The sequence below is a fragment of the Myotis davidii genome, unplaced genomic scaffold, assembly GCF_000327345.1.
Source record: "Myotis davidii unplaced genomic scaffold, ASM32734v1 scaffold54, whole genome shotgun sequence".
Lineage (NCBI taxonomy): Eukaryota > Metazoa > Chordata > Mammalia > Chiroptera > Vespertilionidae > Myotis > Myotis davidii.
The window spans coordinates 1,571,587-1,583,761 of record NW_006287915.1 but is presented as its reverse complement, the minus strand read 5'-3'; the positions used below and the strand labels follow the sequence as shown (position 1 = coordinate 1,583,761).

The following is a 12,175-nucleotide window of genomic DNA, read 5'->3' as shown; positions in this document are numbered from 1 at the left end:
GCATGCCACACTCAAAGGCTAACACGGGCCAAATAAACAAGATTTAAGTGTATGTCGGCCACAAAACACAAAAGCTTCAGTTTTCACAGAAACGTAGTTTTATTTTGACAGAGACATGCTGAATACAAAGGGCTGAAATAACTGCGTAATAGTTAACATAAAATAATAGAACATTTTAATAAAAATTAATATTTTTTCTGGAACATTAACTTACCAGAAACTGAATAACTGCATAAATTAATAAATGCAATGCAAATAAACCTATTTTTCTTGTTCTCCGAAAGCAAAATATTTCCTGTTGTGTGCACACCAAACAAGTCAGTCCAAGACTAATAATGTGGCAATCAGCTGCTAAAATATATGCTGCTAGTACTAGTAGAAAGAAACGGTGCGCCTGAGCGTAAGGCTGGTAATGGAAATGAATGCAACATGATTATAGTAATCAGTCATTAGAGAACATTGTAGTTAATTATTAATAATTATGTGTAATGCCAAAACTGGTTTGGCTCAGTGGATAGAGCGTCGGCCTGCAGACTCAAGGGTCCCAGGTTCGATTCCGGTCAAGGGCATGTACCTGGGTTGGAGGCACATCCCCAGTGAGAGATGTGCAGGAGGCAGCTGATCTATGTTTCTCTCTCATCGATGTTTCTAACTCTCTATCTCTCTCCCGTCCTCTCTGTGAAACATCAATAAAATATATTTAAAAAAATTATGTGTAACATGATATGGTAAAAATTAAGTTACAAAATTTTATTAAAACGTTTCTTACTGTTATATTGGCTGGGCTGCAAAAATACTTGTTGTAGGCTGCATGCAGCCTGCAGGCCGGGAGTTTGACACGCTTGGTGTAAACCATAGATAATTTTTAAAAGTACATTTCTTTTTAGATATTTTGACCAACCAGTTACAATGCTTTCTTTGTGGCAAAATTCTGTCCCAGTGTCAATGATTTTGAATATCTCCTTAATGCTATCAAGCATCCTGCACTGGTGGGGTCCAGCTGGACTGCCCATGGGGGCCATCAGGGGTGGGCTGGCTGGGGCAAGGGTCCGCAGGCGTTCCGGTGGTTCTACTGTTCCGTCAATTTGCATATTACCCGTTTGTTATATAGGAGGGTGCAATTGAAACCCCCAAACAAATGTGTGCTTTTATTTTGTGCCTAGAACTTATATCCTTCAAAGTAAGTTTTCTAGAGCAAATTGTTTGTAAAAAGCACAGGCCAAAATCTGGTAGGACACTAGTAGTTGTTGTCTGAAAGGAGAAATTAAAACAAAAATAAATTCTTACTATGAACTGGACATTTTTGTCAGAGAAGATTGTTATTGATATTCCAGGCTGCCTATAAAATTCCGGTAAGAGAAAATATGGAAATATTTCAAGCTTATGATAATTTTATGATCCTTAGCTTAACCCCTACATGTTGAGCTTCCAATCTTCCATTTATTTTGTGATTTCCCGCAAAACACAGAGAAAATCTCAGTGAAGTCCAACTTAAAGAGGATATTTTTCAGTCTACGAGGAAAATAAGGACCATGTTCTGCATTAAATTCCCAGGTCAACAGGTAAGCATGGGGGAGGGGGGGGGCGATAATTTTCATCAATATCACAGAAGAATGATTATTTACCCTGGCGTAATTAGAAGGTTTCTCAGGCATGTTAATTATTCGGCAATTGGCATTTACTGTACAGAGGGCTTATTAATAAACGCTGACACATCATTTGGTGCCGGGAATCAACTCTGGATAATATCCAGCTGCATTAACTAGTTTAGTGAAGAGCCTGCACCCATTTGACTCCAGCCTCCCTGGGTTCTGCGGGCCAACAGCTGGAGGGAACTTCACCCACCATTCACAGGGGCAGGGCTTCCCCTCAAGGGGCGGGGCCAACCGTGTCTGTGGGGCGGGGCCAACCTTGTCCGCGTGGCCAGCTGGATTGGCAGGTCATGGGGCGGGCCAGCGCATGCGCACTGGCCGGTCCGCGGCTGGCCGGTGGACCATGGAGGCGCCGAGGCCCTTTGCACAGGACTGGTACGTCCCGTGGCTCCCCATGACGCGGGAGGCCGATTTGACGCTGTGGCTCTGTGAGCTCTGGCTACTCCTGCTGACGTCCGGCTTGTGCGCGGGTTTACTGCCGCACGAAGAGGACGTGAACTTTATCAACGAGTACGTGAACCTCCACAATGAACTCCGAGGCAAGGTCAAGCCCCCAGGGGCTAACTTGCGCTTCATGGTGAGGCCCCGAGGCAGTTGCCTGAACCTCTGACAACCCTTGTCCTGACCACGCACCCCGGGGCCTCGCAAAGTCTGGGCCGCTGCTCGGAGGGTTAAGGATTGTGGGGAGCCGCACTTTCCGTTTGGGCTTAAAAATATATGTGCGTAAAGTTTATTCACTGAAGAAATACAAACCGTCTTCTTAACACATTTGCTACCAAGATTTTACATAGGGCTGGGACTAGGGTGAGTAGAGGCACTCATCTGAGGTGTGCAATTTAAGGAGGTTTCCATTCGAAGAAATGACGGTTCAGTGCATTTCATTTATTTTTTTTATTTAAAAATCTGCAAAAACATCGATGGAGACTATCAATTTAAACAACAGGATCCTTGTCTTCAATTAGGCGCAGCGGTTCTCAACCTGTGGGTCGCGACCCCTTTGGCGGTGGACCAACCCTTTCCCAGGGGTCGCCTAAGACCATCCTGCATATCAGATATTTACATTGCGATTCATAACAGTAGCAACATTACAGTTATGAAGTAGCAATGAAAATAATGTTATGGTTGCATCACAACATGAGGAACGGTATGTAAAGGGCCAGAAGGTTGAGAACCACTGAGTTAGGGCGAGGCTAGTGAGGCACTCTCAGGGTGATGCAAATGAAAAGCCAGATCTTGTTTTTATTTAAAATGGTGATTTTTTTTTTCATCAAGAATGTTTTTACATCAATTTTTTTTAAATACTGCTTACCTTAATTATTGTGAGATCCCAAAACACACCCTAATAGGGATTGAGCCCCAAACCTAAGCATGTGTCCCAACTAGGAATTGAACTGGCCACCTCTCAGTGCATGGGATGACACTTAACTAAATGAGCCACACCAACCAGGGCTCTATGTTTAATTTTTTTTGAAGAACTGCCATTCTGTTTCCCATAGTGGCTGCACCATTTCATATTCCCACCAACAATACACGAGGGTCGTAATTTCTCCACATTCTTGCCAACACTTGTTAGTTTCTGGGTTTTATATATGTACTAGAGGCCTAGTGCATGAAATTCATGCATGGGGTGAGGGGTCCTTCAGCCCGGCCTGCATCCTCTCCATTCCAGGACCCCTCAGGGGATATCCAATGGCCAGTTTAGGCCTGATTCCACAATCTGGGACCACTGGCTCCTAACTGCTCACTTGCCTGCCTACCTGATCACCCTTAACAACTCTACCTGCTGCCTGGTCACCCCTAATTGCACTTCCCTGCTGGCCAGGTTGCCCCTAACCACCTCTGCCTGGGCCCCTGCCACTGTGGCTTTGTCTGGAAGGACGTCCAGAAGGATGTCTGGTCTAATTAGCATATTACCTTTTATTAGTATAGATATCCATTTTAATAGGCATCATGGTTTTGATTTGCATTTCCCTAATGTATAGTTATGTTGAACTTACTAGACATTTGTATGTCTTCTTTGGAGAAATGTCCATTCAAGTCCTTTGTTCAATTTTTGATCAGGCTTGTTGTTGTTAGTTGAGTTGAAGAAATTCTTTATATATTCTTGTTTAAAAATAAAACAAGATAAATAAATAGGAAATTACTATATTTGATAGTAACCCCTTATCAAATATATGATTTGTAAATATTTTCTCTCATTGCATAGGTTTCCTTTTCATTGTGTTGGTAGTATCCTTTGATTCACAAAAGCTTATAAATCTGATAAAGCCTAATTTATCTATTTTGTATCTTTTTTACTGTACTTTTCAGGACATAGCCAAGCAATCATTGTCATATATAATGAAGCTTTTCCCCTTTTGTTACTGGAGATCTGGCTGAGTCAGAGAGGGCTCAGCTCCAGTCAGCTTGAGAGAAAGAATTCAGATGAGTGACAGAAGTATAATTGAAGCAAAGCCATAACAGTATGGCAGTTCCTCAATAATTAAAAATAGAGCTGCCATATGATCCAGCAATTCCACTTCTGGGTATATATACAAAGGAAATAAAAACAGGATTTCAAAGAGAATACTGTAATGCCATGTTCATTTAAGTATTATTTACAATAGTCAAGATGGGGAAACAATCTAAGTGTCCATCATTGGATGAATGGATAAAGAGGTGTTGTGTATATATACAATAGAATATTAATCATCCATGATAAAGAAGGAAATCCTGCCATTTACAACAACTTGGATGTACCCTGAGGTCATTATGCTAAGTGAAATAAGCCCGACAAAGACAAGAAGTGCATTGGTATCACTTATATGTGGAATCTAAAAAAAAAAAAAAAAAAAAAGTGACTCAGAGAACAGAAAGTAGTTTCCACAGGCTGGGGGTGGGAAAATAGGGAAGAGGTTGGTAAAAGGGTAGTGACTATAGTTGATAACACTGTATTATATAATTGAAAAAACATTGATCCTGTTTTCAACTAATTTTATTCAAGGTTGAGCAAAGGAATTTGTAAATATCATAACTTATTTTACACACTGTCATGGGAAGGAATAAAGTAAAATATTTCCAAACTTGGAGTTGAAAGTTAGACTTTCTGGGTTAAATTCAGACTCCATAATTTATTGGTTTTATGTGACTACAGGTAAAATACTTGTCTGTGTTTTGGTTACTTCCTTTGTGAAACAAAAAATAATAATAATGCATACCTCATAGAATATTCTAAACACTAAGTTAAATAGTGCATAAAAAACAATATTGACACCCTAGCTGGTTTGACCCAATGGATAGAGCGTCATCCTGTGGACTGAAGGATCCCAGGTTTAATTCTAGTCAAGGGCACATGCCCAGGTTGTGGGCTCAATCCCCAGTAGGGGGTGTGCAGAAGGCAGCTGATCAATGATTCTCTCTCATCATTGATGTTTCTCTCTCTCCCTTTCCCTTCCTCTTTGAAATCAATAAAAAATACTTTTAAAAACAAACAATAATGCCTGGTACATAGTAAACATGTGATGTATGAACAATATACAAAATAAGGCAATAAAAAGATGATCCATGAAACATTGTTTGCAAATGAGAAAAAATCTAAAAGATTATTAATAGTGGAATGGTAACATTTATTATGTGCTATAGAATACTCTATAGTATATAGAATACTGTGGAGAGATTGCAAAAGTTAGGTAGATCTACTTGAGCTAATATGGAACAATCTCTCTAAATGACAACTACAAATCACAGGCCAGTAATATTATGTACGGAATTATTACAACAGTGCAAGGGAGAAAAATCACAAAATATGCATTTAAAATACCACTTGTATCTTATATATGAATGTGTGTGTGTGTGTGTGTAGAGAAATGTATACAAAGCAATTTTTTAAACAATAATGAGCTTTGGGGAGGGAAGTAGTTGGGGGGTAATCTAAAAGCCTGATTTGTTTATTTTTTATGATATATTTTATATTACATATATGTATAATCTATGAAATTAACTGAGAAAACCCTAAAAAAATCTTAGTTTTCAGAAATGCTTACTTTCAGATACACTGAGACATATGTACTTAGTGTTTGGTTTGACAACTATTTTGTTGATTTTTCTTTATGTATTGTGTTTGTTCGTATCCTTAACAATGAACTTAATGAGGCTCTAAATAATAACAAAAGTACACATTTTTGAATATTTCTAGATAGCTGGCCAGGGAGCAGCATCTTGTGAAATTTTCTCATATTTTTGGAAATATTGTAAGACTTTATTTCCTCAAAACACAATATTTTGCATAAAATTAGTGATCAATAAATAGTTCTTAAATGAATATTTTATACTAGAGGCCTGGTGCATGAATTCATGCACAGGTGGGGTCCCTCAGCCTGGCTGGCGATTGGGGCCAATCAGGGCTGTCTTGCCCAGTCCCGATTGGGACCCATCGGGCTGGCAGGCCAGGGGGAGGAACCAAAGGAGTTGGCTAGCCATAGGAGGTTTGCTGTGGGAGTGCACTGACCATCAGGGGGCAGCTCCTGCGTTGAGTGTCTGCTCCCTGGTGGTCAGTGCACATCATGGCTACCAGACGGTTGTCCGGTTGTAATGGTCACTTGGACTTTTATATATATAGATTATTGTATTACTATGAATAAAAGGTATGAGATAAAAATATATATTCTGAAAAAATAAAAATATATATTCTGAAGAGACTACATGAGTATTACACACTTCTGAACAGACTCTGTGTAAGATTATCATAATCGTTTGCATCATCTAACAATCTGACTTTTTAATTACTAATATGCATAGTCCTTTGTACCAGAAAATAGTAGTTTCATTTATGATTATCTAAAAAAAGTTCCCTATAGAAATTCCACAAATAAAACCCTTAAGCATAAAGTTAGGAATGTTTTCCTTAAATCTTACTATGAGAACTCAAACTCATCAATTATTTTGTTTTCTTTGCTTTTTGCATTTTTTTTTCAGACTTGGGATGTAGCTTTGTCACGGACTGCTAGAGCATGGGGGAAAAAATGTGTTTTTGAGCGTAATACTCATTTAGAAGAAATAAAAATGGCCCATCCTAAATTTAATGGTATTGGTGAAAATATGTGGGTCGGCCTTGAAAATGAATTTACTGCAAGTATTGCTATCAGAAGTTGGTATGCAGAGAAGGAAAGGTACCATTTTGGAAATGGCACTTGCTCTGGTGACTGTTCTAAATATATGCAGGTATCTAATTTTTATATTATTAATTCAGTAGATTCCTTAATAGCGTTACTATCAAATTTTTATTGATTGTTTAAATTTTATAAGTAAATGCAAATGGTAAATTATTAAGTCTAATAGAATCAAAGTTCTTATCAGTCCTAGATCTTCAAAATGTCTGTAATTCTCTCTATTATTTGAACCATACAATTAAAACATTATTTTAAATATAGGAAATTTAACCTCCATACCCAAATATGAAAGGTACTTTTCTAAAAATAATGTACACTGGACAAGGAAGTCAGAAACCAGAAAATAAAAATTATTTCTAAATTATTGACTATAAACATAAGTGTAAGATGATATTTTTTGCACAGATCAGTACACATACCACTATATAGCTAATTGGTTAAAACTTTTTAAATGCAAATTAACAGTATTATTTTCCTACCTCATGTCTAATAATCTATCTTACACTTTATCCCCCCAAAATACTGAACTACTTATTTCCTATACATATATTTATTATTTCATATATCACATTGTTTAATAATTATTTATATGTGGTACTACACTAAAGGCAGGGATCTCCTCATCTGTTTATTCTCAACACAACAACATGACATTATTTAGGTCTTCAGTAAATATTTGTATCAGGGATCAATAATTTATTAAATGAACTTCTAAGCTTATGTAAAATATGATTTATTTATTTATTTTTTGCCCTAGCCATTTTTTCTCAGTGGTTAGAATGTTAGTCCGAGGACTGAAGGGTAGAGAGTTTGATTCCAAGCAAGGGCACATACCTCGATTGCAGGCTCTATCCCCAGCCCCAGTAGGCAACCAATCGATGTGTCTCTTTCACATTTATGTTTCTCCCTCTCTGTCTTTTCCCCTCCTGTCTACCCTCTCTGAAAAACCAATGGAAAAATACCCTCATGTGAGGATTAACAAAAATAAATAAAATAAAAATGATTATTTTTCTATCAATAAACTGATGTCATGTTTTATGTACAACTTAAAATCTTGGAATTTTTTTCATGTTGAACTCATGTCTTTCTCATTCATCAAATAAATCTTTCAAAAAATGTTTGATCTGTTTATTCTTCTTCTGGAAAGTTATAATGGTTCTCCATTATCTTATTTGTATCAAAGCTATTCTTAATATAACTTCATACTTTCGGTAAACTAGTAAATTCTACTCTCTGACCTACTCCTCTATATTTTGTACTTAGTATTTTAGACATTTCTGTTTCCTGCATTTAATCTGACTAACTCTAATTTAACTGTTGCAGTGACTCCATCCTCTATTCTTTTTATGCATCACTCTATTTCTTTACTAACCATGCTTTTAAAACCACTAAGGCTTGGGATAAAAAGAAAGAAAAATGGTTCCCCTCCCTCCCACAGAGATTAACAGAACAACACAAGTACTTTTTTTGTCACTTGAAAGTATTAGAAATATTAAAGCATTACAGAGAATTTCTGGAATATCTTGAACTATTCTCATATTTTTATTCCTATTTAATACCAGCTTTTTCTTTTATAAGAGCAAGCTCCTTTATTCATTTTTTTAAATGAAAGGCCCAAAATTTTTTTATAATGGAATTTCTTCAACAAAAGAAAAATGACAATAGCATTCAATCACTCTCTACTCTTTTATCGCTTTTTTTCCCTTTCTCTAATCTTAGTGTCTCTTTTTCTCCCTTCTATTTACAACTTTTATTCTTTCAAAAATATCTCTCCTCTTTTTTCCTCTTCCTCTCTTCCAATAACCTAGAACTCAGGTTCAATAAAAGGATGAAAATTGATTCAGCTGGTGGGTCTTTCTTTGGCTCGAAAGCATTATTCTCTATCAGTGGTTCTCAAACGTTTTATCCTAAGAATACTTACTGGTAGAATTTATTAAAGTATTTCTGTAACTACAGTGTTGCAAATGCTACCCTAAAACCATGCTAATTCAAAGTTCATATTTTTTAAATTATTTAGTTAAAAGTTCTATGTATATTAAATATATTATTGTTTACAATATGGCAGAATAATTGTTTAGAATTAAATTTCATGTTTTTCTTGAAAATTTCATTTTAGCTTGTTTGGGACAAGACTTACAAAGTTGGTTGTGCTGTTACTCCATGTTCAGAAGTTGGACGTATTAAATATGCAGCACTTTTCATATGCAACTATGCACCAGGGTAAGTTACTTCAAATTTAAAAAAGAATATAAAAATAAATAAATTGAGAATTTTTCAACTTAAGTTTTCCTAACTTCCAATATCTATAATAATAAAAGTGTAATATGCTAATTAGATGGGATGTCCTTCTGGATGACCGTCTGGATGAAGCCAGGGCTGCGAGGGAAGCCCAGGTCCCAGGTGCCTGCCGGAGATTGGAGGGAAGCGGTGCTGTCATCGAGGGGTGGGGGGGTTGGGGGGAGAAGATCTACTCTTGCACAAATTTTGTGCATAGGGCCTCTGGTATTCTCATAAATGTCTTTTTGAACTATAAAAAATAAATGTAAGATGTTACAGAATTTATATTAAAACTAGAGACCTAGTGCATGAAATTCATGCATAGGGGGCGGAGGGAATGGTCCCTCAGCCTGGCCTGCACCCTGTCCAATCTGGAACCCCTTGGGAGATGTCCACCTGCTGGTTTAGGATCAGGCCTAAACCAGCAAATGGACATCCCTCTTGCAATTCTGGACCACTGGCTCCTAACCACTCACTTACTGGCCTGCCTGATGCCCTTAACCCCTCTTCCTGCCTGCCTGATCACTCCTAACTGCCTCTGCCTGCCTGCAGGCCTGATTGCCCCTAACTGCCCCCCTGCTGGCCTGAAAATTTTTCATTCATTCAGGAGCTTCTCATACAGACCCTCTGAATAAGAACTCAGTCAACATCCTGAATTTGGCCTTTGACACCCTTAGCAAAGAATCTAGCCTCACTGTGCCTGGGATTATAGCCTATAGAACTGTTTGATAATAAATGGGTGATAGTTTATGTCACCACACTTGTGGTAATTTATTATTCAAGTGGCCCAGTGCATGAAATTTCAAATTCTAAGAGGTCAAGCAAAATAAAGATTTAAAAATATCAGATTTAAATAGAACTTCATTGATAAACATAGGAAGAGCCGTTTATGTGGAGCGAAGCGATGCCAAGTTGTAATGAATCAAAGACTGTTTTTTCTTTTGTTTTTAAAATGGGAATGATGTGAGTATATTTAAATGTTGACATGAAGTATGTAATATAGTATGTAATATAGAATAAAAGTAATTCTTTACGAAGAATAAAGACATACAAGAGATTAACCTTAGAAAGATGGAGAAGCAGTACTTTAATTTTATTAGAAAAAAGGAAAGATGGGGTGGGTATATTTGGCACATTTAGTGACAAAAATAAATCTCAAGCTTCAATCTAAAGTACATTATGTTTCTCTGTGAAGTAAGGCAGAGGATGTCCTGAGAATAAGACTTCGAAGATGGAGTTTAGAAGATTGGGTAGCATAAAACTAGAAATCAAATACAATAAAAACAAAAACAATCAAACACCTAGAGGCTAAATAGCACACTAGTAAGCAATGACTGGGTTACCAAAGAGATCAAAGAAGAAATAAAAGCATCATGGCAACAAACGACAATGAAAACACAACAACCCAAAATCTATGGGACACAGTGAAAGCAGTCCAGAGAAGGACGTTCATAGCTCTACAGGCCTTCCTCAAAAAACAAGAAATAATGATAATAAATGAACTAACCATACAATTCAAAGAGTTAGAAAGAGAGCAACAAGAAAAGCCCAGCATAAGCAGATGGAAGGAAATAATAAAGATCAGAGTGGAGATAAACAAGAGACCAAAAAAAAACACACAAAACACAATACAAAAGATCAACAAAGCCAAGAGCTGGTTCTTTGAAAGGATAAACAAGATTGATGAACCTCTAGCCAGGCTCACCAAGAAGCACAGAGAGAGGACCCAAATAAAATCAGAAATGAAAGAGGTGAAGTAACAACCGATCCCACAGAAATACAAACATAATGGAAAAATACTATGAACAATTCTATTCCAATAAAATAGACAACCTAGATGAAATGTACATTTTCTTAGAAAAATACAAGCTCCCAAAACTCAACCAAGAAGAATAAAAAAAAAAACCTGAATAGGCTGATAACTACTGAAGAAATTGAAACAGCAATCAAAAATCTTTCAGCAAACAAAAGCCTGGTCTGGATGGCTTTACAGGGGAGTTTACCAAGGATTCAAAGAAGAACTAACACCCATCCTCCTAAGACTATTCCAAAAAATTCAAGAGGAAAGCACACTTCCAAGCTCTTTCTATGAAGCCAGCATTACCCTCATCCCAAAACCAGATAAAGACACCACAAAAAAAAGAGAGCCACAGGTGACCATAGATGCTAAAATCCTCAACAAATTCTAGCAAATCAAATTCAGCAATACATTAGAAAGATCATATACCATGACCAAGTGGGATTTATTCCAGGAATGCAAGGATGGTACAATATCTGCAAATCAATAAATGTGATACATCACATAAACTAACTGAGAGACAAAAATCACATAATCATATCAATTGATGCAGGAAAAGCATTTGACAAATGAGGACACGGTTGTCTTTTCCAATTGGGAGGGAGACACAAGCTCCCGACTGCTGTGAACTCCAGTTCCGAGCGAGTCTCTGGGGACTCAGACTCATACAGGAAGAACCTGAACTGTCTGACATCCAGTAGAACTCGAGGGTGGCTTTCTCTCAGAGATGCTTACAGCGATTACCGTGGGACACTGAGACCCTGGGCCTCTTAGGGCAGGGCTGAGGATCAGCCATAGCTGTTTTCTCCACCCTATTGATCCCCTGAGACCCCACCTCCCCGAAGCTGTGCACAGAGGCTTTTGCATATGAATGGCCTGGCACTTTGCAATCTAAAATTACCTAACAAACTGCAGCTGGGCCAGACAGACCCAGAACTTCCAAGAGAAGGCCCAAGGCCCCACAGCAGCTTGCATTGCTTCACAGCTGGGCCTCATCTGGGCACCTCTAAACCCCAAACACAGAAGAGGAATCTGCAGATCTCTCAATAGCTCCTGCTGGGTAGCCTCAGGCAGAGGCTAAATTAGCACCTCCTTAGATCCAAGAGCCACTGTACCCAGTGGTCAGAGGGGGACCATCCAGATTACAACTCCTCAGATCCATAAGGGACACACCCAGGGGGCAGACTCAGTGAGCACCAAAGCCCCACTGAAGGAAGTCTTTCCCCGGAGGGGGGTTCCAGCACAGAAGTTCTCCCGCTGCAGACAAAGCTGATTCTCACAGTCAATTGGCCTAGAGGTCA

General features: G+C 38.1%; 1 protein-coding gene across 1 annotated transcript in view; it reads left to right on the top strand.

Annotated features, from left to right (window-relative positions):
* Positions 1 to 1,582: 1,582 nt before the first annotated feature.
* GLIPR1L2 (GLI pathogenesis-related 1 like 2) overlaps positions 1,583 to 12,175 on the top strand; it is a 25,700-nt gene continuing 15,107 nt past the window's right edge. The window contains exons 1-3 of the mRNA XM_006779441.2: positions 1,583 to 2,229; positions 6,606 to 6,851; positions 8,916 to 9,019. Of these exons, the coding sequence (XP_006779504.2) occupies positions 1,960 to 2,229; positions 6,606 to 6,851; positions 8,916 to 9,019 (620 nt within the window). The 5' untranslated portion in view covers positions 1,583 to 1,959. The remainder of the gene's footprint in view (positions 2,230 to 6,605; positions 6,852 to 8,915; positions 9,020 to 12,175) is intronic.